Here is a 25,955-nt window from a genome sequence, read left to right as displayed (position 1 = left end):
TTGAAGAAAACAAAACAAAGCATGAAATATTTACTCTGAGACGTTGAACTTGACAGCCCTGTTTCTCAGTCATACTTAGGAAATGATTAAAGTTTGACTCATCAAGCAGAATGTACACAGATATCCCTCGAGTTGATGCCTCCACTATTTCTTTGAAAATGTCCACGTCTGTAAATATATCCATCACTAAAGCAATGACCTGTTAAAGATAAGAATATGAAACAATTTTAGATACCCAATAGAGAAAGATCTAGAAATTGCTTGCTTTCAGGAAAAACTGGACAAAATAGAAAATAGTTCAATGCATAATAAATATATATATATATACACATATATATAAATGTATACACAAATATTTTTGCAGTTTTCTAAAATAGAAGATAGAAAAGTATATTGAAAATAAACAAACTATATACATATTTGTAACACTAAGTAATTTCATACTAGCTTTAAGTCAAAGGGAATCTTCATTTCAGTAGAATGTTGAGTGAAGGGCAGATCCAAATCATGGCAATCTAGGTTGCCTGTAGGGTGAATGGAGGGGACATTAGAGGGACAGATAGAGGGTAGAAATTGGTGCTACAGTTTTCATGGGAAATATTTCAAGGGAAAAGCAAGATTTCTGTAACTAGTTAAGAATAAAAGTATTGGAGAACTAGGACAGAGAAAAAAAATCTTCTAGAAATAGAAATATAGCTAAGAAAGGACCAAAGATAAGAAAGGGGATAAGAAGACTTGAAGACCAGAAAATTAAATACATATGCTTAAAATTAGCTTAGCAGACAGAACAAGTAAAAGAAAACAAAATGGACAAAAAGATATGATTAAAAAGGTAAATGCAGAGAGAAATATCCTAAGGAACAGGCCCCTAAAATGGAGAGAGTCCAAGTTAACTGTTGGAAACAGAACCATTATTCCCTTTGAGAAGCAGCAGGAGTGAAATGATGCTGAAAGAAAGGGAAATCATTTGACTGACTATATGCCAGATGAGAAGGACAGAATCCCTGCCCTTTGTGAAGCTTACAAAGTGGGGGAAGAAACCACAAGCAATACAGAGAAGAGGTAAATTATGTGATAAGCTATAAGATGATGTTTTTTGGGAAAAAATTAGAGCAGGATAAGGGGAAATCACAGTTCCCTGGAAATTGAGAAGTAGGGGTTTGGGGTTTTCAGGGTAAGCCTCTCTGAGAAAATGTCCTTTGAGGAAGTCCTCAAGATGGATATCCTGAGGAAGCATGTCCCAGGCAGGGGGACCCAGCAATGCAAAGGTCCTATATCAGGTTCAAGAAACTGAAAGGGCAGAAATGAAACAAGAAAGGGAGAAACTAATCACAACACCTTGAAGGCATTAAAAAGCCTTCAGTGGTTTTTCCTGAATAAGAGTGTAAGCTGTTGAGGGTTATTATTGAAGTAATAATATGGTCTCACTTATGTTAGAAAAGGATTTTTCAGGCTTTTCTTTGTTTAAGAACAGACTTTAAGGCTGGAAGGCAGGGTGGAAGCAGGGAGGCCAGTTAGAACTATTGGAGCAATTCCAGTGGGAGGTGATGGTGGCCAGGACCAGACAGTCCTGGTACCAGCCACTATCAGTGATGACGAGAAATCGTCAGCGCTGGATATTTTGAGCCAAAAGGACTTCTAGATGGACTGAATATGGGATGTGGGAGAAAGAGGGGGAAAAAGAGGATGATTCTAAGATTTTTCAGCTCACCAACCTGAAGGACAGAGCTGAGATAGGGGAGGGTACAGCTACACTAAATTTTAGGTAAAAAACTGAAAAGGCAAGTTAAGTTTGAGGGACTTGGATATTCAAGTGGAATACTGAGTAGGGAGGTCTAGGCCAGAGCTGTCAACTGGGTGTTGTAGTGTAGAGATGACAATTAAATCCAAGTCATCCAGGGAGACTGGATGAATAGTTAGGAGATCTAGTACAAGAGGGGCTAGCAAAGGAAGTCTAAAAGAAGGGACATCCTGAGAGGCAAGTTAAGACAGGGTATCAAGAAGAAGGGTGTCCTCAAGAGTGTCATACCCTACTGCAAGGCCAAGTAACATGAGGATTAAGCATTCATCGGATTTAGTAATATACAGGTAATTGATGACTTCACAGTGTAGTTTTAGTGGAGTGGTGAGAGCAAAAGCTTTCTTGGGAGGGGTTTAATAGGGTTTGAGAGGACAAAGTATATTAAAAGAGCCTAGGAGTGCTATATAGAATGCTAACTTTAAACGACAGTTATAAACACACTTATTTATCCTCCTTGTGTAAACTTTCCCTGCAACCTTTATGTGTATTGTCTTTATCAATCTTTGTGGTTTTCCAAACTGGTATACAGTCAGTATAATTATTAGAAAGCAGACTTCTTTTTAATTAAACATATTTCATTACAATAATTAGTCTGTGTACTCATTAAGTAGAATTATCTATCATTTTCTTCTAAACACTGGATTTGTTTCACAGCCTCAAACTGTCTCAGGGATCCTCCCACACCAAGTATTTATTAACCTCAGATACTGAAAGTTATCTGCAGGTATAGGTAACTCTTTTTGAGTAATCTGACTACAATGAGAAGCAGAAAAATAGAGCAGTAGCTGTGGGTAAAGCTGGGTCAAGAGAAGTTGTATTTTTTGTTTTGTTTTAAGGTGAGAGAAATAACAGCAGGTCTGTGTGCTAATGAAATGCTCCAGTAAAGAGTAAAAATCAGTGATGCAAGAGATGGTGGGAGGTGGGATGGGGAAACAAGGGATTTCTGGAGGAAGGCCTTTGAGCAGGAAATAAAAGACAGGATCTAGTGCAAAAAATAATTAGAGCACAGGGAATAAGGATCTTCAAAAGATCATTGTACTACCAAGCCAGAAGGCTAGGTACAAGGTGCAGGTGCTGGTGGAAGTACAGATGTGGTGGAGGGGCTATGGATGTTCTCCTCGGAATAAAGCCACTTTCTCAGTGAAATGGGAGGCAAGGTCTTCAACTGAGAAGACCTTGGATTATGGAAGACACGTTAGCGGTATGAGGAAAGGCGGTTAAGTAGTCAGCTAGGAGGGTAGAAGAGGGAACGGACTACAGAATATAGTGTGACTACAGAGTGGCATTAAGGACCCACCAAGTCATAAATTTAAAATCAAACCAGTCAATGTGGTTGAGAGCTATTCTCTCTCACCAAGGAACAAAAATTGTCAAGAAATGAGAAGGAAAGAAATGCCCTGGGAATAGACACATGGCAACAACAGCTAGGATAATATACTGGATACATTGCAAGTATGTTAGAACATGAAGAAGGTCATGGATAATATATTATTTAATCCAATAAGATGTTAGAACAAAATACTGGGCCATGTTCAATTTATACAAGATGATGACGTTCTTTAAGCTACCAGTGAAATATATTTCAATCAGATTTTCTTTAGGAAGAACAATTTCAATCACTCTAATGGCCTCATGTGATCCTTTCCTTATAAATGGTATGATGTGGCAGGAGAAGCGAGAAGCTAGTTAGAATAGCCTCACCTGTATCTTGTGCATATTCTCTATAAAATAGAACATGTGAAAAACTTTCAGTCACATCCACAATTATTAATGAATGCATTTATATACAATAATGAGTGATGTGATAGTGTATGGACATTGAGATAAAGAAATGAAAATGTCCATTTTATAAACTTATTTTACAAAATAACTTTTAAAAACGTATGTCTGGAGCAGTCTAGCACTATTTTTTTTTTAACTAGAAAGGAATTTTTTAAAATAAAGAAACATTATTATACTACATGGTATTCTTTGTAAAAAAATAATCAGTATATCTAAAGAATTTATTTTTAATTTGTCTGATAGTCTCCTGTAACAAATTACTTGAGACTTTGGAAATGAACAAAAACTCTTGACCAGATAAATAAAGGGTTTTGTTTCTAAAAAGTAATTGAAGTCACTCAGTCAATGGAAGATTCTAGCACATAAAAGGTAGAACAAATGACAGTCCCTCTTGTATGACAGATAATGCAATGCATCAGGATCTGGGAGACCAGATTACACATCTTTGACAAATTTATGTGATGTCAATGGAGTCAGGTACCTTATCAGGATTTCTGGTTCCCAGCACCCAGTAGATATCTTGAAAACTTATATAAAGTCTACAGAAAATTTCAGCTGTGCCAAGAAAGGCAAAATAAAATGTAGCCTTTTTTTTTTTTAATTTAATGGTGGGTTACATTCATGGAAAGGAATGATAACTAGAAATGAGGTATGCCAAACCTGATCTGAAGGTGTTATACTCCCAGCTAGTTAACTAAATCACACTGTGCTGTAGAAATAACCACAATGACTATATATAATGAAATAAAAATGATATACCTGATTAGTACAAGGCTTTTCAAAAGGTATATTAATTGATTTCATAAGTCAATACAGAAACCAGTTACATTAAATGGCATTCATTAAACTACCATGTTATATAATTTTAAACTTCTTCTCTTGCTTCTTCATTAATTACTGTTTTATTCTTGTTTGATAAATTGAAAAAGTAAACAAGGAAATGCATTCATCAGCAACATGAGACTTAGAAAACTTTCAGGAAGATATTCTGAGTGACTTTTAAGATTTGAGTGAAACTTTGCATCTTTTAGTAGTTTCAGAGAAACTGATTCAAGGATATGAGTTTCCACTTATTTTTCTCAGAGTAGTAAATTTTCCTGAAGTGACCTAGACACACTGAATTAAAATAATATTAAAATTAAATATTAAAATAATATAAACAGTGACAATAAATTTATGATAACTTCATATTCATGATACAATTTAAGCTCATTTAGGAAAGTAAATAATGAGTTGTTATGTAATTCAGAGAAAAGGGAGAAAAACCTCTAAATGTACATGGTTGTTAGGGTGGGTTCCCAGTAGAATGAAATACACTACCCGGGCTTCATGAATAAGCCTTAAATAATGAATAAAGATTATTTTTAGCCATCCAAGCTGGAAGACTAGCATTACAGAGATAGAGGCAAAAATTAGAATGATGGCAACAGTAATATTTTAATAAATGTTTATTGAATTAACCTAAAGTTAAACACAAAGATTATCACACTTATGAATATGGAACAAATTTACTTAGGATTTATCTGCATAACTGCTATGAAGGATCTTGAAAATCTGACATATGTTTAGATTTGATCTTGAGAGCAATATAAATCCTGAAGAGGAAAATATGTGCACAAAATAGTGTCTTGGGAAAATGTATCTGATAGCAACATTCATATTGAAAGTATCTAAATTCTAATGAATCATATTGACTAACGAGGATCATGAAGCCCTCTTTTTATGGTAATGTTATAAGTGCAGTGAAATATTTTTTAAAATGTGAGGTAGAAACCAATGACAAGAAAAATGAAAAGTATGATAGATTTGATAGAAAATGTTCATCACAATGTTGACACTGAATTACTTGCATTTCCTTAGAAATATGCCTCACCATCTTCAGAATTTTAATTTTGAAACCCATACTGTATTTTCCACTATAATCCATTAAGATAGAACACTATTAGCAGTATGCTTTTATATGACCTAAATACTTAAAGAAATGTAAGTACACCTTGGGTTAATGATCTGTAGTCACAGAACTGTCAGTATTACCCTCAAAATTGAAAAAGTGAATATTATACCTTTTATGCTTCAAAATACTAAGCACCATTTGAAAGGATTCGGACTTCCTTGGTAATTGCCTGCATATATACAGGAGGATTTCCTTTATCCAACAGAAGGAACACTAATAAGGAGTTCAAATTAAAAAAAAAATCAACAAAACTTTTTAATAACCGTATCTATAATAAAATTCAACACAACTAGAAGACCTTAAGAATTGAGTAATAGAAATCTAGGGAAATGATCACTTAGGAATTATATATCTCTGAGTCTGTAATGCCTATTAAAAGCAATGTGCTAAATGGATTTCAGAAAAAAGAGAGCCCGATATTAAGAATAAGTGCTTTTGGTCCTTATCCTTCTGCAGCCTAAATAAAAGTATCAATTTTCATATATAATATATTGTATGCACTATAATATTGTTTAGTAAGTTTAAGCTTTACATTATGAATGCCATAACTTTTGTACATATATAAGCATCTATACTAGTAGCTAAATTGATATCAATTGGTTTGGTCTGCCATAACTTGTGTAACCTTTGGAAAGTCAGTGAAGTGATTCTGAGTCTCACTGACCTCTATTATATATTAAATAAATCACAGACGATCGTGTGTGTACCAAGTTCTAAAATTCTATGTTTCAGTAACTATTCATTCACTCCCAATTACCCAAAAATGGGATTAAAACATGCATTGTACTTAGATTGTAAAAATCTCACCAACCACTACCTGGTGAAAGTGAAAAACAAACAAGCAAAAATCCTGGGTATTGTACTAAAATTCAACAGAAGATGTAAGGGGGAATGTTTGGGCTGTGTTATGGCTACAACATAAATCTGTAGAAGTAGTACATATGTTTGACAACTCAGAAGCGTTGCATAATTTTGATATTTCCCTCCCTTTCTGCATTGTGCTACATGATTGAAAGTACTTATACACCAGTATTATGGACTGAATGTTTGCGTCTTCCAAAAATGCATATTTTGAAATCCTGAGCAGGCTTAAAAAAAAACAGCAAGAAGAGCCATAGTCCTTTTACTGATTTCACAGTTCAGCCCTCGTACAAGCTCTCATTTCCCCAGCACTTCCAAAAAGTAACTTCTCCTGAAACTTGACCTGACAAGGGTCCTGAGCATGGGCCCCCAAGCCAAGGTATCAGAATCTAGATCTTGGCAAACTGACCAAAGTAACTTGTTTTCCTGACACTCTTAGGAGATCTCCTTTAACCTGTAGCATAACTATCCATTGGCTTGGAATACCTATTATCTTATTTAAATTTTTCCAATATTAAGGGATGTCTGTCAGGAAGAAAGGAGTGAAGGGCACTGCAGGTGGAAAGACAAAGAGGGAAGAAAGGAATAAGAATCTATTACTAGTTGTGTTGGGAAAATTGTAGAGTAGCACTTAAAGGGGAGGAAACGTTTGGGTAACAGGAGCTGAAGCATTAGGAATACTCACCAGGAATAGCATTAGAACCCATTTTTCTGTGTCATGGAAATCTGCTGAGGAGGAGTTAGCCATAAGGCTAGAAAGATTAGAAAGGTCAATTTGGCCAAGATTGTAGAGGGCAGCCCTTGCACGCCAGGCTAACTACAGATTCCATAAGGCACAATGGGGAAGCATGTAAAGCTTTTCGCCAAAGCGTTATGTGATTGGAAAAATACTTAAGAAGATTAACATTTTAGTATACATGGGATGAATGAGAAACTGGAACATCTACCAGCAAGTAGAGGAGTTAGGAGGTTTCAATCCTAATGCAGCATAAATGTGTAAGATCCCAATGTGAATGAAGGCAGCAGGAATAGAAGGAAGGGATGGAGGTAAAGCTGCAAAGGATGACTTGACAAGACTCAGTGGCTGAGTGCTTGAGAAAGACAACAGAGAGAGGCTAGTCAGGGCTCATCAGGTATTAGAGACCTAAATTACATGGAAAATTATTGTACCATTATAAGAAAATTTAAAATTTGAAAGGAGTATTTGTATATAAGGAAATTCAAAACAACGTGATAAACACCATGCTAAAAAGTTGTACTCTCTGTTTTTCCCATCTACCTATTTATCTATTCATCCATCCTTTCATCTATGCTTTTTTTAAATTAGCCATTGAAACTTAAGTGTTTTTAGGCATACAGGAAAATTTGAGTGGACATCAGAGGAATAAAATAGGAAAGAGGTATACAGTTGATGGCATACAATCTCGGTGGAGTCAGAATGGGATGGCATGAGCAGAGGAGGGTTTGCCTTAGAATTAGGTTCTACAGATGTGCTAAGACTACAGGGAAGAAGAGAATGAGTACTAACTGCAAGAAACGTTTTGATGGTGTATAGGGTTATTGTGAGAGGAGGAAAGGGAAACAGATTAGGTGACTGTCACTGGATGCCCTCAGCATACACTTCATGGTTGGGGGTAAAGCCTACCTCTGGGGCTGTGGTCAGTGAAGGCTCAGACTGTGGGCTTGCATGGGAATGAAGAAGGTCCAGAACAGTTGCTCTGAGGAATACAGTACAGAGTTAACAGGAAATTAAAAGTTATTCAGTATAACAGTGAGAGGCCAACTGAACTTTTTCTTTTAATGTAAACTTGAAATTGACTTTTTAGCAAGTTTTTGAGAAATTTTCCATCAACATTCAACAAATGTCAAAAGACATTTAGGTAACAGAGAAATTTCAATACTGACTAGGTATTTAATAGTAATGCTTTTTTTAGGTTTGATAATTTATGCTTTTTAAAAAGCCCTTATTTTTTAGAGAATTATATGGAAGCAATTACAGATGAAATGAAATAATCTGTTACATGTGATCTTCTTCAACTTAATTCAGCAGCAGTGGAGGATACGGAGGAAACAAAGTTGAACACAAGTTGATAATTAATGAAACAGGGTGGTGGTACATGAGGAATCATTATCATATTCTCTCTTCTTTTATATACGTTTGAAAGTTTCCAAAGCAAGATGATAAGTAATCAAGAAACTATCTAAACTTTCACTCTATCCATTGTATTCCTTCTTCTCACTCTTTTCTATTTTTATCTTTTTAGTTCAGATATCATCCTTGCTAAATTTCCCCTTTAATTTTGTACTCCTTCTTCCTAAGTCACTCTTCAGTGTTTCCTTTACTTCCACAAATATCTGTCCCTACATATCTCTCTGATTCTGTCATTTTTCTAGCGAGGTGAACTAAGAGAAGAACATAACTTTTTTGAGCCTCAAATTTTTCATCTATAAAATCAAGTGAATAACTCCCATTCTGTAGGATTATTGGGAAAATTGAGATGCTGTATATCAAGTCTGTAATAAGTGGCCCATGGTATAAGATGTTACATAGTATAAGCACGTGGCAAAGGATCACTGAATAGTTGCTACTATTAATAAAAGTGTGGGTGATAACAGAGCTTGAAGAATAGATATTTTGTTATATTTGAGCAAAATTTTATAGTCCCTAGTTTAAAGAGATGAGTAAAGTGTTTCACATGTTTCAAGCCATTATTTTCTTAATTTATAGCATTGGCCTTAACCAAATATTCCCCAATAATTAAAACAACAATTACAACAAAACAGAACAAAATTTTCTATTCATGTTTTAAGAGGGTGCATTCTTTACTTGAGCAATAACTGTGTTACTTTAATGTCAACTATTAATTAACCTGACATAAAAAAATCAAACATACCACATGGCAAAAATACCACAGGTCCTATTTATTCAATAGTAATTTCTATCTGGATAAGAAACTTGAATATCAAGGTATACATCAAAGGAATAAAATAGGAAAGAGGTAATACAGTTGATGGCATACAATCTCGGTGGAGCCAGAATGGGATGGCATGAGCAGAGGAGGAAGAGGTATCAAGGTATCAAGGAGTTACACAAAAGTTATGAAATATTGCAGAAGCATTTTTGCATTTAGTATAAGTCTTTCCTATGTCTTTATAGTCAAGTTACATGCACCTAATCCTCTGTTTATTTAACTCTACTACTCTCTTTTCTCTCTTGGATAATTTTTTTCACCGCTAGCCTCTGAGAATTGTGTATTATTTTTCACTTTGATGCCTGAAAGTTGAAAGGCCACATACCTTTGGTGGTAGGGAAGAGTCATTCTAAAAGCTAAGAGACAGGGGAAATAATTATCAGGGGCTCATCAAGCTAAATTGAAAAATGTTAACCGCATTACCTAGAATATTTCCTGAATAATTCCTCTCCCACACACTCCAGGTTTCTTAAGTATTTTGAACACCTAATGATACTCATTCTCTTCAGATAAACAATATACAGACACAAAACAGCAAATGTTTTTCAGTTGGGCTACAGAAACAAGACACAGATTTCCTATTTTACTAGCAACTATGTTATTTTCAAGTCTTAATTAATATGATTAAAATCTCATTGTGAGAATCTTCCCTTTCTCTGCTGAGAAAATTCTAAGGTATAATTTATTTATTTTCCTTATATAGGTTCAGAAGAAGGAACTTGTCAGAATTCTAGGTTGAAAGTCTGTTTCACTTTATTACATATTTTACATCTGAAATTTGAGGTTTTATCAAAAGGAAACGGTCTTTATCAAAAGCTGAAATAACCACATTTATTCCAAACATTTTTATTAACTTAAACCAAATTGTTTTATCTGTAAAATTAAGGAAGGTCCATGTCCTTACATATCACCCTTGATTAATATTCTACATAAATATGTTATTGAAAAATAAAATATGTTTCATATAACTATATCCTCAAGCAGCTGGTAAAGTTATAGATTTTGGCAAAATGGAAATTAATGATTAAAGAAGAGGAATAGAATGAGATGAGGACAAAAGAGGAGAAAAACTATACAAAAATTCTCTTGGAGTAATACATTAAATTTCGTTCTTATACCAAATTTGTAAAATGACATTTGAAAAGTCATTTAAACTCTAAGTATTTCCAAAGGCCAAATAATTTCATCTTTTACATATAAGGACACAAATAATATTAAAAAGGTACTTCCATTCTAACAAAATTCAAGTTGGAGTTTCAATCTGGGCCAGTGAAATATTTTTGAAACAACTTAAATATGCCTGTAATTTAGATATCTTGAGACTTAATTTTTGAAAATAGATCAAATGGCAAAAGAAAAGTACACTGGATAAGCATTAAAACATTCAGATAAAGAAAAAACATATCCAAATCATTAAAATGTGAAGCAGTTCAGTAAGAAATCTAAACTTAAGCTTTTATTATTGAGCTGATCAAAGGCAACAGAAAGCCTGCCGATTGATAAGGAGACCAAAGGAATCTGTCCTCTGAGAGGAGTGTAGAAAAGGGGTATGCAGAACGCTCTCGTGAATTTAATGATCTGACAGGAGGGAACATGTCAATGACATATTTAGTTTCAAATTAAATTAAAGAAATTAAAGTTTCATGAGCATCTAGAAAAGATTTCCAACCACACTTTCTCAGATAGGCTAATTATTCAGTTAAAAGATCATCTCACAGTTTTTTTAGACATAATGTTAGATTATTCTTTTTTACTTTCAAATCAAACTTCCTAAGTAAAATTTAGGAGCATTTCTTTCAATTCTAGTATCTGGATCAGAAAGTAAACAAACAAGTGGTTAGCAACATTCTTATGACATGAAAAAAATGTATAAAATATTTTTCATAATTAGACACACACACATGGGGAGGGGAGAGGGAGACGAGAGAGAGAGAGAGAGAGAGAGATTGATTATCTGTCTCGTTCTCTCTACCTTCAGGGGAAAAATTACAAAAAACAGACTAAGAAAGGAAAAATTGCAACAATTTCACAATTATGCCAGGGACAATGGCATTTTCTTTTCTTCTTGGTATATACGTAGTTTTACAAAACTGACATTATTTATGTAATGTGTATGCCATATATTTGTCATTCTAGAATATTCTCCTATTAACAAACTGTCATAACATCACATGTTCAGAAAAGACAGTTCTCCAAAGCAGTGTGAAGAATGTAGTCTGAACACAGAAGGACCGACTAGGAATCTGCTGCAAAGGTCCAGAACCTGATCGGCAAAGTTGGTTATATCATCCAGAGGTCTGCCAAGAAAACATGTTTCCCTAAGAGTTTTCATTGTTGAGAAATTAATGAAAATATTTACAAAAGTGTGGGTACAGTTAACGGAACTGACTATAGAGACAAGCAGGGAGAGAGCAAGAGAAAAACAAACAGAACATAAACTTCTCTCCAGCTGGTGTTCACTCTCCTGCTGGCACCTCCCACTGAGCACCCTTTCCTGATCAGGGAGGAGGTGGCAAGGACACCCAGGTGATGCAGTCTATGGCATCAGCGTTTGAAAAGCAAAGAGGGGCAGAGAAAGGTGGAAAACAGATCTGGGATGGGTGGGGATAGAGGATAATGTGCTCAGGGATGCAGAATGGAGGCTAGGTTTCAGAGATATTTAGGAAGTAGGTGGCAAAAATGCAATGTGACCGGCAGCTGGATGGTGGGGTCATGAGTAGAATATACTTCCGGATAACTTCCAGATTTCTGGATTGAATGACTGACTGGTTGGTGTCGTCAATGACAGACACAGGCAGTTGGGAGGTTGGAAAGGAGGAGGATGGCCTTGGGTCTATTGAGTGTCAGTCATCTATGACACATGGAAACCCTTACAGGCTGTGGGTTGTCAAGGTCTGGGATTCAGGAGAAAGCTTCTGGCCTCCAATGTTACAAATTTCCAGCCATGATTTAGACTATTTAAAAATATGTAATTTATAGAATCAAATGTAAATTCTTTACAATGGCATGCAAGGTCTATCACAATCTGAATGCCTTTTCTTCTTCGTTTCATGCTTCGCTGCATCTTCCATGCATCCCACTCTGATGGCCACGTGCTTTCACATCATGCTTGTGAAGTTCCTTTTGTCTAAAATCCCATGTTCTCCTTCTTTATGAAAATCCAATTCATCTCTCAAGGCCTAGCTTACCTGAAGACCTCTTTCACAAAGCCTCTGCTAATTCCCTGAGCCTAAATAAATGGCATCCTAACTTATGCTCCATCCATGGTGTTTAATACATTTAGCATAGCATTTATTTCATCAGCCTTGTGGCTCACTCATTACTTTCAAGGGAGTAATAAACTAGTGGAGGGTGGGGAAAATATACCTCAGTCATTTTGTATCCCCATCAACTTAACAATACAACCCAATAAAATTTATTAAATTATTCATGCTTTCTCTAAAGCATCAAAGACAGCTATTTTCAAATAGTAAACAAGCAAATTTTTTAAATGAATATTTACAGTTCTAATCTGAATTCCTAAAGATTCCTATCATTTTCTAAATAAAGCACTGTCTCAGATATCTCTCATGGTACTTTTCATTTACAATTTACCAAGTCTGGGAAGGAGGTGGGTTGGAACACATGGACTGATGTTATTACTGTGTTTACTGGTCTTCTGTTTCTGGGCAATGTTTTATGTATGTACACCTGTATGAAATAGCAAGAAGACTCCTGAAGGTCATCTGCCTGCTATTCAAATGAACTATGTCCTGAAATCTATCCTAAATGGCACAGGTAATAAAGGTAGAAAACATGGGTCCTAGTAAGTGGGGAATAATAACACTTGCACTGTGGAAGGTGTTAGTAAGAATCATCTTTCTCAAAATGGCTCACTTTAGTTGGGCTGGATAAGTTGTATTTCACACGAGTGACATCAGCAACAAAAAGCTAAAGATCATGGAAATTAAAGTATTTAAGATCACACAGTAAATGATGAAACTATGGCTAGAACTGATTTTCTTCTAGTTCAGTACTCTGCCATCAGGCCATATGCCCCCAGACCTTGCCTGAAGCAGGGGAAAATGTGTATACCTGAGGAGGTTCCAGAACTTGGTTCCAGACCATCTCTTTTGGTAGAATCCAGTTTGGTCACAGAGGTGTGGTTAATGCTTCATCAATAGTGAGAGGCAAAGAATAGTTTGATGCAGAGTTCCATTCTTGAAATACAACTGTACCCCATGTTCTGAATCTTGTCTAAAAGTTCTGAAAATCTCCACAATATTACCATTGGGTTAAGCTAGTATTAAATTCTACTTTTTCTCTACAGTCTATCTAGAGCTATATCTGAGCCACTATGGGATAGAATCTTATTTTGAGAGGTTCTATTCCAAATGTATATAAAACCCACATCACACCTGTCAGAATGGCTATCATCAAAAAAACAAGTTAGGGGGCTTCCCTGGTGGCGCAGTGGTTGAGAGTCTGCCTGCTGATGCAGGGGACACGGGTTCGTGCCCCGGTCTGGGAAGATCCCACATGCCACGGAGCAGCTAGGCCCGTGAGCCATGGCCGCTGAGCCTGCGCGTCCGGAGCCTGTGCTCCACAACAGGAGAGGCCACAACAGTGAGAGGCCCGCATACCGCAAAAAAAAAAAAAAAAAAAAAAAAAAAAGTTAATAAGTGTTAGTGAAGATGTGGAGAAAAGGAAACCCTCGTGCACCATTGGTGGGAATGTAAATTAGTGCAACCACTATGGAAAACAGTATGGAGACTCCTCAAAAAATTAAAAATAAAACTACCATATAATCTAACAATTCCACGCCTGGTTATTTACCTGAAGAATACAGAAAGAATAACTCAGAAGGATATATGCATCCCTATGTTCCTTGCAGCACTATTTACAATAGACAAGACATGGAGACAGCCTAAATGTCCATCAACAGAAGGTGTGATATACATGTACAATGGAATATTACTCAGCCATAAAAATAGAATTAAATCTTGCCATTTATGATAACATAGGTGAACCTAGAGGGTATTAGGCTAAGTGAAATAAGTCAGACAAAGACAAATACCATATGATATCATTTAACATGTGGACTCCAAGAAACAAAATAAATGAACAAACATAACCAAACAGAAAGAGAGTCATAGATACAAAGAACAAACACGTGGTTGCCAGAGAGGAGCGGGTTGAGGGGAGGGACATAGATGAGGGGGATTAAGAGGTAAAAACTTTAAGTTAAAAAATAAATGAGTCACAGATATGAAATGTACAGTGTGGGGAATATAGCCAATAACTATGTAACATCTTTGTATGGTGACAGATGGTAACTAGACTTATCATGGTGATCATTTTGAAATGTATAGAAATATCAAATCACTATGCTGTGTACCAGGAACTAACATAGTAGTGTAGGTCAGTTGTACTTCAAAAACAAACTCATAGAAAAAGAGATGAGATTTGTTGTTACCAGAGGCGGGAGATGGGGTGTGAAGAGGGAAGGAGGAATTGGATGAAGGTAGTCAAAAGAAACAAACTTCTAGTTGTAAGATAAAAAATATAAGGGATTCAATGTACAACATGATAAATATAATTAAGACTGCTGTACGTTGTATATGAAAGTTGTTGAGAGTAAATCCTCAGAGTTCTCATTACAAGGAAAACCTTTTTTTTCCTATTTAATTTTGTATCTATATGAGATGATGGGTGTTCACTAAACCTATAGTGGTCATCATTGCATGATGTATGTTAACTCAAATCGTTGTGCTTACACCTTAAACTTATACAGTGCTGTATATCAATTCTACCTCAGTAAAACTGAAAGGAAAATGTATATAAGCCACTATGGATGACTTCAATACATGCATAAATTATATGAGATATGAAAATTATGCCTAGATTTTTTTTCTTAAAAAGTATAGCCGAAAAGTGGTTATTTGAAAAATCTATCTCATTAATTTAAAAATTAAAAATCAAGTAATCAAAATAAATCATATGTTCATTCATAATAAAATATATAGAATATTTTAAATAAGACAGGTTTCACAGCATTTAAAGGAGTTCTTGGTGGCAGAACTGTGCTCTAGGGATATTTCTCAAAATGGAAGAATCTCGCCAGGTAAGGAAAAGTAAAAGTAGAATGGCTGCAAAAGTAAAAGTAGAATGGCTCATGAAAGAAATTGCTTAGTTTCTACTAAAGAAATGGAAGAAAAAATAAAGTGGGATGAGGGTGTAAGGGGTTTGAAGGTCAATGAAATCACTGACTACAATTCTCTTAGTAGACTATCTTTTACCAGAATCTTTGCCAGCATTTGCCAGGCTTTTTTTTTTTTTCTTTTCTCATGAAATGCCAAGAAGGCAGAGATTTCCATTTGGTCAATAAATGAAGTAGCAACAGCTGCCTCATATTTCACAAGTGTCAAAGTCCATTAATTTTTTCTTCCTCCAAATTTTGGTAAAGGAGAGCCTTAAATAAGTAATGGTAATTTTTTTTTTTTTATCCCTCGAGTGAATTTTCTTTCATGACAGGTTCTATGTCACATCTGTTCAATGCCATTCCTTTGATAAAAATCATATGGTGACTCAAGCTAAATATGTCATCATAACATTTATGTCATTAGGTCTCTTTTCTGAGATTCCTTCAAATCTTAATACATTCTCTGAAGTTTGGTCCTGTGTTTACTCAAAAAAAAAAAAAAATTCATTTGTTGAGCAAAAGCATGAATTAAATCAACTCTGACCTCCGAAGTGCTTTCAAACTCTGAGATACTATGCTTCTTAAAAAAAAAACACAACAAAAAAACTTCATAAAAGATTCCCTATGAAAATATCACTGAGAATTCTCCTCTACTTCTTCTGTCTCAGGCCATCGGCTCCTCATGCTGCAAGCTTATGAGATGTTAGACACAGAAGTTGAAAATGACTATCAAATGGGAGTAAAGAGAATAAGGAACTGAAGAGGACTTCACTGGGCTATGACATCACCCAGAAATGTCAGCCACCCTGGTGTCTTCTACTTGTATATTTCAGTAACATTGAACAGTACTTTGGAGTCATTTGGTTGTCTTCCATGGTAATGTTTCCAAATGATTGAGATCAGTAAATAAAATTACACTATCTAAGAAAAATAACACATTCTTAAATAGCATTTGACTGAATAAAACAATGATGGGGATAATCTTCTTCAGTTTAATTAAAATTATAATAAGACTAATCTAGATAATGACTTTACTACTCAGAAGAAACAACAAAAAAAGGCTGGAATATGTTTCTAACATTTGTGTTTTTTTACCATTAACCAGCATTCAAGAAAAGGCACTGCCTGAAAAGAGATGCATAGCACATATTAAAAAGTAAGCTTTCTCCCATAACTGTAATGAGCTTTATATTTGATGCTCCTGTTTACCCTAAACTCATTACAATAATAGAATATAATGGAAATGGGCACTTCATAAAACAGGATGAATTTTAATATAACCAAAAAAGAATGTCTAATAAAAAAGGTTCCTACATATACATTGAATGAAAGAGATTGCATGATACTTGCCATACCTGTGAATGGATATTACAGTATGTGGTTATTTAATTATAACATTTTACCAGGTCTTAGAGATAATTCTTAGCAACATTATATCAAATCACCATATATATAAAATCACCTATTAACTGTGGGAATAATCAATAACTTGTTTTGCTTTGACTCTATACTAGATTGAATTCTAAGTCTAGAAAAAAGTTGATTTTTTTCTTAATTTAAATTTAGATGATAAAATCATATAAAATAGATAAGGAAGTATAAGCAGCTTCTGGCAGGAAAGAGCTCTCTACAGGGGCCCCTTTTGTCTTGTCACTAACCTTACACCAGGTACTCCCATGCTCTACTCATCTCTGGCCCTAGTACACCTTTCAAACCTTAATCACACAATACCTTGCCCAATCTGTTGGTTCTTTCCATAGATCAAAGGAGTAGAAATGAAGAATAAGTAATTAACAGACGACCAGATCTCTTCCCTAACTTATCCTTTAGTAATCTCGAGAGCGAACAGTGTGAACAAGATAGCATCTAAAGAAAAGTCACAAGAAGGCAATAAGCCTGCATACATGCCTGTGCACAGTGGGGTATGGTGACCAATCTGATGCCCTATCCCAGTGATTAACTGAGATTACTTCCTGTTTCTCTTTAAAACTTTCAAGGTTGAGCAGAATCTTTGGAGTTGGTTTTTGGGGAACACAAGTCCACCTTCCCCCCAGACTGATGGCATTCTGATTAAAAGAAACTTTCCTTTCTACTAACATTTCTCTGTCTCTCTCTCTCTCCCCCACACGCCCACTGATTTTTGAGCAGTGGGAAGCTGAACCTGATTCGGTAACAAAATCACCAGCTTAATTCAGCCCATGTACGTTACTTATATGGGATCACTGTCACAGGTTCTGGGACTTTTTTCTGCTCTTAATAGAATAAATGACCTAGCTTATTTCTAAATTGAACCAGACATTCTGTACTTTGTGAACTTTTGAAAATTCCATTTAAATGGAATTTCAGTTCTCCATAGAGATAAAACAGGAACGTCAGTTGAAACAAGTCTCAGATTTTCAGTTTAGTCCTTTCAGCACAAAGACACACCCACGGAGAGCTTCATCTTAGAACAAGGGAGGGAAGCTGTTTTCTGAGGCGAGAATTCCAGGCACCTGGTCATCGTGGCACAAGCTGGGAGAGGCACAAGCTGGGAGGCACAGCTGGAGCCCACAGTGATTTCAATCTGCTTCACAGCCTTCCATTTTGTCTGTGGCCAATAACCTGTCCTTTTCTCCACCTCTCTCACTTTGGGTGGAAGCACAGAACTTTATTCCGAAACAGGTGACCTTTGGAGCATGGCTGGCAGCCACTCCCCAGCTCTGCCACTCCTGCTTCCCATGTGGTTGCTGCCTCTGGGGGTCTTTTCCAGGCTTCCCCAGGATGTCCTTCATTCTCCTTACAGGTCACTAATGTCCCCTCCTCCACCCTCCCCTTCCTCTTTTCTTTTCCTCCCTCTCATTTTCTTGTTTTCAATTGAAGTATAGTTGATTTACAGTGTTGTGTTAGTTTCAGGTGTCAGCAAAGTGATTCAGATATATATATTTTTTTTTCAGATTCTTTTCCATTTTAGGTTATTATAAGATATTGAATATAGTTCCCTGTGCTATACAGTAGGTTCTTATTGTTTATCTATTTTATATATAGTAGTGTGCATATGTTTATCCCAAACTCCTAATTTATTACTTCTTCCCTTTCCCTTTTGGTAACCATAAGTTTGTTTTCTATGTCTGTGGGTCTATTTCTGTTTTGTATATAAATTCATTTGTATCCCGCAATCCCTCTCCTGGGCATGTATCCGGAGAAAACCATAATTCGAAAAGAGACATGCACCCCAATGTTCATTGCAGCACTGTTTACAAAAGCCAAGCAACCTAAGTGTCCATCCACAGATGAATGGATAAAGAAGATGTGGCACATGTATACAATGGAATATTGCTCAGCCATAAAAAGGAATAAAATAATGCCATTTGCAGCAACATGGATGGACCTAGAGATTACCATACTAGGTGAATAAAGTCAGAAAGAGAAAGACAAATATCATATGACATTGCTTGTATGTGGAACCTCTCATTTTCTCTTGGTCTCTTTTTCCCTCTTTCTCTATTTCCCTGGATATACATTTTCTTTGCTTCTTTTTACTGCTTGGCTTCCCCAAAAGTCAGTTTTTGCCTCCCATGGCCACTCTGCCAACGTTGGATTGCATGAGGCTCCTGGAGCCAGAGCTACACTCTGGTTCTCACTCTTTCCTGGCACCACGGCTCTAGTGCTAAAGGTGTCTACTGACTCCGTCTCTGAACCTCAGTCTAATGTCTTAACAGCCAGAATCTCTTTGGCCCACCCATGGAACAAACACTGAAGTCTGAAATCAGCAGAGATGGGGTCTCATCCGTCTGCTTATTTTTAATTTTAAAAAAGTGCATTGAGCTCTCATTCTTTGCCAGACCCCAAGAGGCATTAAATCCAGGGTGGAGGAAGAGGGCAGTGTCCAGTGGAGAAGTGTTTATCTTATCTTAGAAAGGAGTGGGGAGGCAATAATCCAGATTAGAACAAGATGTAACTTTTGGACAACAGTACTTCTAGGTAGAGATGGTAATAGCTGTGAATTCACTCAACAGGGTCCCTTAGGACTTTTGGAAGATAATGCTACTCACTGCTTTGGGACAAGTTTTGTTTGCTCAGCTGGACTTGTTGATAACTGTCTGCGTATCAGCATATGTACTGACCATCACTCCCTAACACCATTAAATATCTGAGAAGACCAGCTAATTATAGACATTTTAGAAGAGAGAGAAATAGTCTTTTACTTATGATTTTTTAAGAGCACTGACTTATTACTTAACAATTGGACATTGAACAATATGTAAACAAAGACTTTAAACTTTGTGATTAGTCATAGGAGCCTTAAAATAGAAGCAAATATCTTTGCCAAATGGAGTGAGACAATAACCATCCAGGGTGCCCAGGACAGTTTCAGTCTAACAAAGAACTCTTCCCCTGTCATACAGGATAAGGGTTGACACTAATTCCTCAGTGAGGAGCTGGGAAGTGACATTAGAACCTACTCTATACATGCATGATCCATAAGCATATAGGGCAACGATTCTAATATTCACCTGGAAAATAAAATGTGAGTACATAGAAAAATTCAAAGAAAAGGGTAATTGAAAGTGTACTCTTACGCTAGAATAAATAGTATGCTACTGGCATATAAAAACTAGACCAGTAGAAAGAAATGGAGGAAAAATAAAGAAGAATGAGTTAAAAAATATACTGTAATCAAGATTCTGTTAAAGATGATTTTCAAACAGTTAAGAAAGAACAATGTTATTACATTAATAGGGTTAGAAAATAAGAAAATAAAGACTAATACCCCAATAGAAAAATGACTGAAGCCAAGACACGTGGCCAATAAACATATGAAATGTAGCACAAAATCTCAGTAACAGGGAGTATTACAAATTAAACTGTCGTGTTTTACCTGTCAGCCTGTCAAAAAGACTGAGGTGACTGACAGCACTCCATTTCGGCAGGTGGTGAGAGAAAATCTCAGCAGCTGTGTAAATTGAGACAATTTTCCTAGGTGACAATCTGGTAACGTTCTTAACAGTGAATAGGTACCAAACCACATCGTTTTTCCCACCAGGGCAATTCCCTGGACTCATCCTAAGAGAGACGGTACTCAGAGGTAGAGATGTACACCTTCATGTTCAACCCTGCACTCACTATGACTACACATATCTGTAAGCAGCCTACATGCCCAATAGATAATATGGCATTATAGTACATCCATATAATGGAAAACAGTGGTGACAATAAGCCAGTTCAAAGCAGTTTGTAGGATATAAAACCATTGACTGAAATATAGAGGAATATATACGTAGAAAAAAAATCTACAATTATAATCACCAAATTTATTTCAGGTTATTTTTATTGTCTTCTATCTTCCTCTTATTCTTGTACTGTATTATTATAAGTGAGACTAGTTCTATTTTTTTGATTATCAAAATGCATTTGTTTTAAATATTTATGAAATCAAACTATATAATTTTCACCTTACGTAGGTGAGAGTTCAGTCATTCTGAACAAATCGTCTTGTTTCATCCTAAAGGCTGAAGTTAAAGAGCCCCTCAAGACACTTGTGTACAGAGACAACAGATATAGTAACCAGCACTCCTTGAAAAATTCTGTCCTAATGAGACTTATTTCTGCCTGAGTGTGTGAGCTACAGGTTATACATAGATAAGATTTTGGACATCACTAGTAGACAACTAGAAATAAAATGAAAGGACAATTTGACTCTTGTACAAAGTAAAGGAGGTTTGCCCAGAATTCTATGGTTCTTTTATCTTAGAACCCATACAAAAGTTTTGGAAATTGTCAAAAACAAGATAACTGTAAGATTAAGAAGGGCATGTAGCCTCCCCAATAATAATGACAAACTGACAGAATTCTCAGAGAGACTAAGATCATAGTAGAGCTGAAGACTAAATCATGGCAGTCAATTCCTACTAATGAATCCCCAGGTAAGAAGAAATTCCATATGATAGATATTGGACTTAGGAAATGTCTACCTCTGGAAGTTGGCAGAGTCAAAACAATGGAAATATGATCCAGGATTCCGAAAAGTGAATTCATGAGTTGTAGATTCAGAGCTCTGAAATAGAAGGTGGGGGGCACTTGGGGACATTGTCTTCCATTTTGGGGAACAGGATTATTTTATCTCACATCATGCACTTGGATGTCAATGTCAGGGACAAGACACAGACACAGGACACAATGTTTGACCCAATAAGGCAACCCCTTTGCTAGGAGGTGGATGAAAGAAGAAACACAAAAACAAACGTATGGTTACCAAAGGGGAAACATAGGGAGAGGGATAAATTGGGAGACTGGGATTAACAGATACACTCTACTATATATAAAATAGATGATCAACAAGGACCTACTGTATAGCACAGGGAACTCTATTCAGTACTCTGTAATAACCTACATGGGAAAAGAATCTGAAAAAGAAGGGATATAGGTATATGTATAACTAAATCACTTTGCTGTACATCTGAAACTAACACAACATTGTAAATCAACCATACTCCAATATTTAAAAAAAAAAGATATAAGAAAAAATAATGGTAATAAACTACGAAGAGAATTTTTTGCACCAAAAAAAAAGAGAAACATTTTACACCAAAAAAACCAAAACCAAAACAAAAAAACAAAAAAAAAACTGTGCTGAAAGTGATTCAAGCAAATGGTGGCAAATTCACAAATCATGAATGAAAATGAAGTCAGTCTTAACCTCCTTAAATAAGAAAGACCCAGGGCTGGGAAGACAGCTGGCTTCTAAGACTTGAAAAGGAGGCCGAGGAGGGATGACTCCTGGACTGAAATATAGTCTGTCAAATCAGGTGGCTTGCCTCACCAATGACACACCTGTCACTAAACAGCATCAGCCTGTCAGAGCTAAAGTGCTTAATTACTTTAAATAATTTCTTTATAAATCTGGCTAATAAAAATGAGCTGAATGTAAAATGCTGACTTCTCTTCAAAGTCATTCCAAGGTAGAACTTAGTGCCTCAACAGCCTAACTTCAGCAGCAACTGTTATTTCTTTCCTTTATGTTCAATATTAAAGGACTGAATAAAGAAAGCAATGCTATTTTTATGAGAACTTACATAAGTCATTTTATTAACTTTCTATATCATGGCAATGCTGTGTCACCACATTTTTAAAAACTTCTTCAGTTGAGTATATGATGTGTTATATATTCTTTCCTATGACAGGAAATTCTTTAACATAACAGTTACAGGGGATAAGACGATTGATCATCTACTTGCTTTATTGTAACAGGCTTTCACCATATTTGTTTCAAGAGCATAACAATACACATTTTTTTTATAACAGTGAGCAACCTTGTAAACCTGATACAGTATTACTGACTGAGATTCTATATTGAGCTACATGGTTACCAAATTCCCCAGTCCCGGTGGTATTTCCAGTCTAGGAAAATGTGGTAAATATATCAAGAGGAGAGCAACAGAACTCGAGGAGGATAGCGTAAAAAGCAGGATCAATATAAATTGAGCTCTGAGACGTGTCATCTTTAAGCTTCTTCTTCTTTGTAGACTATTCAAAGATACTGATTTGGTGAGATATATAGGCAGATTCTCAATTCTTTTCACACGTGTCAACGATAGCTTTTGTTGCTAGCAACTCAGTAAATCAGTGAAGTTGACAAGTGCCAAAGAAGTGTCATGAGCTATTGAAAAATTTAAATTTTGACCTATGATTGCCCTTTAATATCCTAATACACAATTAGAGATGCTTTGAGTGTTGAGTATGCCAGTGCAGTTACACGTGTGGTCTTGCACACACATTTCCCAGCCATTCTTACAAGGTCAGTGGATTGGCCCATCATGCTCATCAGTTTCGGCATCTCTCAGTTTCTTGCTTTTTAAAAGGACTTATTTGAGGCATGCTGCCATTTAGCTGCAAGCAGAGTCAATTCAGCCTCCACAATCAAGCATTTTATTCGCTATGTATATTTGTTATACACATGTATAAATATACACATATATATACATATGTTGTCAGTGACATGTGCTTTTTCTCCCCTGAGTCATCAACATTTACTTGATTAACAGCAAAGACAGAATCTGTGGCACCGAAACTATTATTTTTATGAATGCTTCACTTGAGTATGTAAAAATACAACTGTTTTATTTTTGGTGCTTTTGAAGTATGAAGCAGAAATCATACCAACTGCTGACTTCGTTCTTCAATAGCACTCTCACTTTTTCTGCCTCAATATTCTTCAAGAATACCACACTCCCAACAAGTGAAAATTTTCTTTACACATGGAGATTCCTCCCTCCTCAGGCTGTGAATGATCACTTTGAAAAGGTCCCCCACAGATTCTACTCTGTTGCCGCAGGGGTGGGATGCGGCTGGGGATGCCTCACTCTCTTCCCATCTCTCCATCCACCGAAAGGCAACGATCTAAAGAGAGGTAAGTTCTTTGCTCCTGCTTTCAAGTTGTGCCTTGTATTTACATGAAGATGCTAAAAGCTGTAAGCCCCACCATTAAGGTGAAGTATGTTACAATATTCATTACATGAATAACTTTGTGTACATAATTGCATTGTACACATCAAATGTGCATTTTCACAAAATCTTGGTTGATTTTAAATGTGATACTGCATTTTGTAAACATTTATAAACTATCATGGGATAAACTCTTTTAACCTGCTTTATATACCAGGTTTGATTTTTGTTTGTTTTAACCCAAATCGTTTCATTTCATTATGATTAAAAAGTGTGCTCTGGGTCATTTGGGCCCTGGAGCTCAATTTGTCTTCAGTCACCAAAATCTGAGCATGAACATTTGAACAGCATTCAGTTTGGCAATTTCCCTGAGCTTTTGAACAGAACACTGACAGACCCAAGTAAAGAGGGCACTGGAATTATTGGGTATGACGAAGGATAAAATGTGTATTTTGAATCAGGCTTCCAGTTGCTGCACTTACTACTACATCCTAAAATCTCAGTGCAAGTTGTCCTTGCATGCAACTTCTAAAATGCTGAAAAAAGGAAATGTTTGGAAAAACCTTGAACCTATTCTCTCATTCACACAAATGCTGTATGTAATATCTATTTAAAATATAATAATAAGGCTTTCCTAATTTCTACTTTATCAATTTATACCGCTGATTTTGGATTTCATGGCAAATCAGAACTCACTTTTCTATTTCTCATTTTTGTTTAACAAGTATGCTCCACATTCACTATGTGCTAGGTATTTTAAAGTATACAAGGTAAAGTTCCTTTCTCAAGGACTTTAACGTTTAGTTGGAGAAACAGAGGCATAAACAAAGATTTGAATCACAGCAGGATTAAGGGCTAAAAAGATGTGCATGGGAGCATGGAAAGTAATACTAAGAGAACCTGGGAAGTTCAGGAAATGCTTAGCAAAGATGTGTTAACTAAAACATGAAGGTAAAGAAGAAATCGACAGGAGAGACGACTGTAAAAGAACAGAAGAGGGGTTCCCAAATCAGTCCAGATAAGAAACCATGCAAACCTGAAGTTGAGCAGATGACACTGGGCACTTGCACATCTTGGTGAAAGAACCAACAGGTCTTGATAAAAATTTGGATGAGGGTAGGGAAAGATACATGAGAGAAGGAGTTAAAATGATTTCAAGGTTACTATTTTGAGTATTTTGGGGTTTTTAAAATTTTTATTTTATATTGGAGTATAGTTGAGTTACTGTTTTGAATGCATGTTAAGATGGTGATACAGGCAGAAAATATAAATGCAACATCTGATTTGGAAGTGGGGTAGAGATAGGAGTTCAGCTGAGGAAGTACTAAGTTTGGGGTGCACGGGACACTCAGGTGGCAATGTCTGGAGACGCTGGTGTGAACTGGTGATGGGCAGCATGTCATTCTTTCTGGCCTTTTTCCCAGTTCTCCACAAGTAACAAATGACCTACAAAGACCAGCCATCTCTGTGTCTGAGTCTGCCAAGTGTAGAGCATCTCCGAGCCTGCTTCACACCTGAACAGAGCTAGCGATGAGCCTCCCAAGGACTCCTGTTCTTCCTGCACGGCTGTGGGGCTGGCAGAGAATTCTCTGAGCTAGAGACAGCCGGGGAGGAAAGAGCACCAGACAGAAGCAATAGGCAGGTTTAACTATGTCAGAAGCTTCTGGTTCATTTCAGGTTTAATTACCAGGGGATATACAGAGAATGTCATATTGGATCCTTGGAAACCCTTTGTAAGACAAAAACATTTCGCTAAATATCCAAAGGGGGAGGAAGAAAATAACATTAGCCTCTCTAAGAAAGGCCACCCTGAGTAGAGGAAGGAAGGATGTTTTCCTTATTCTGGTCTTCTCTCGGGCCCAAATAATTGATTATTTTCCTTGAGTATACTGTAATTACAACACCAAAATTCCTTAACTTTAAAGGTTGCTAATTAGGAAAATAGTACAGGTACTATTTCTATTTTATGCAGGTCTAATCCCT

At 36.2% G+C, this 25,955-nt stretch overlaps 1 protein-coding gene across 3 annotated transcripts in view; it reads right to left on the bottom strand.

Moving 5' to 3' along the window:
• FAM83B (family with sequence similarity 83 member B) overlaps positions 1-25,955 on the bottom strand; it is an 86,430-nt gene that overhangs the window by 17,258 nt on the left and 43,217 nt on the right. For 2 of the 3 annotated variants that reach the window (XM_060022058.1, XM_060022057.1), the window contains one exon: positions 35-199. In XM_060022058.1, coding sequence (XP_059878041.1) covers positions 35-199 — 165 coding nt within the window. Of the gene's footprint in view, positions 1-34; positions 200-8,043; positions 8,117-25,955 lie in introns of all 3 variants that reach the window. The other variant, XM_060022059.1, reaches the window with a different exon arrangement.

The sequence above is a fragment of the Delphinus delphis genome, chromosome 10 (assembly GCF_949987515.2).
Source record: "Delphinus delphis chromosome 10, mDelDel1.2, whole genome shotgun sequence".
Taxonomy (NCBI): Eukaryota; Metazoa; Chordata; class Mammalia; order Artiodactyla; family Delphinidae; genus Delphinus; species Delphinus delphis.
This window is presented reverse-complemented; position numbering and strand designations above follow the sequence as displayed.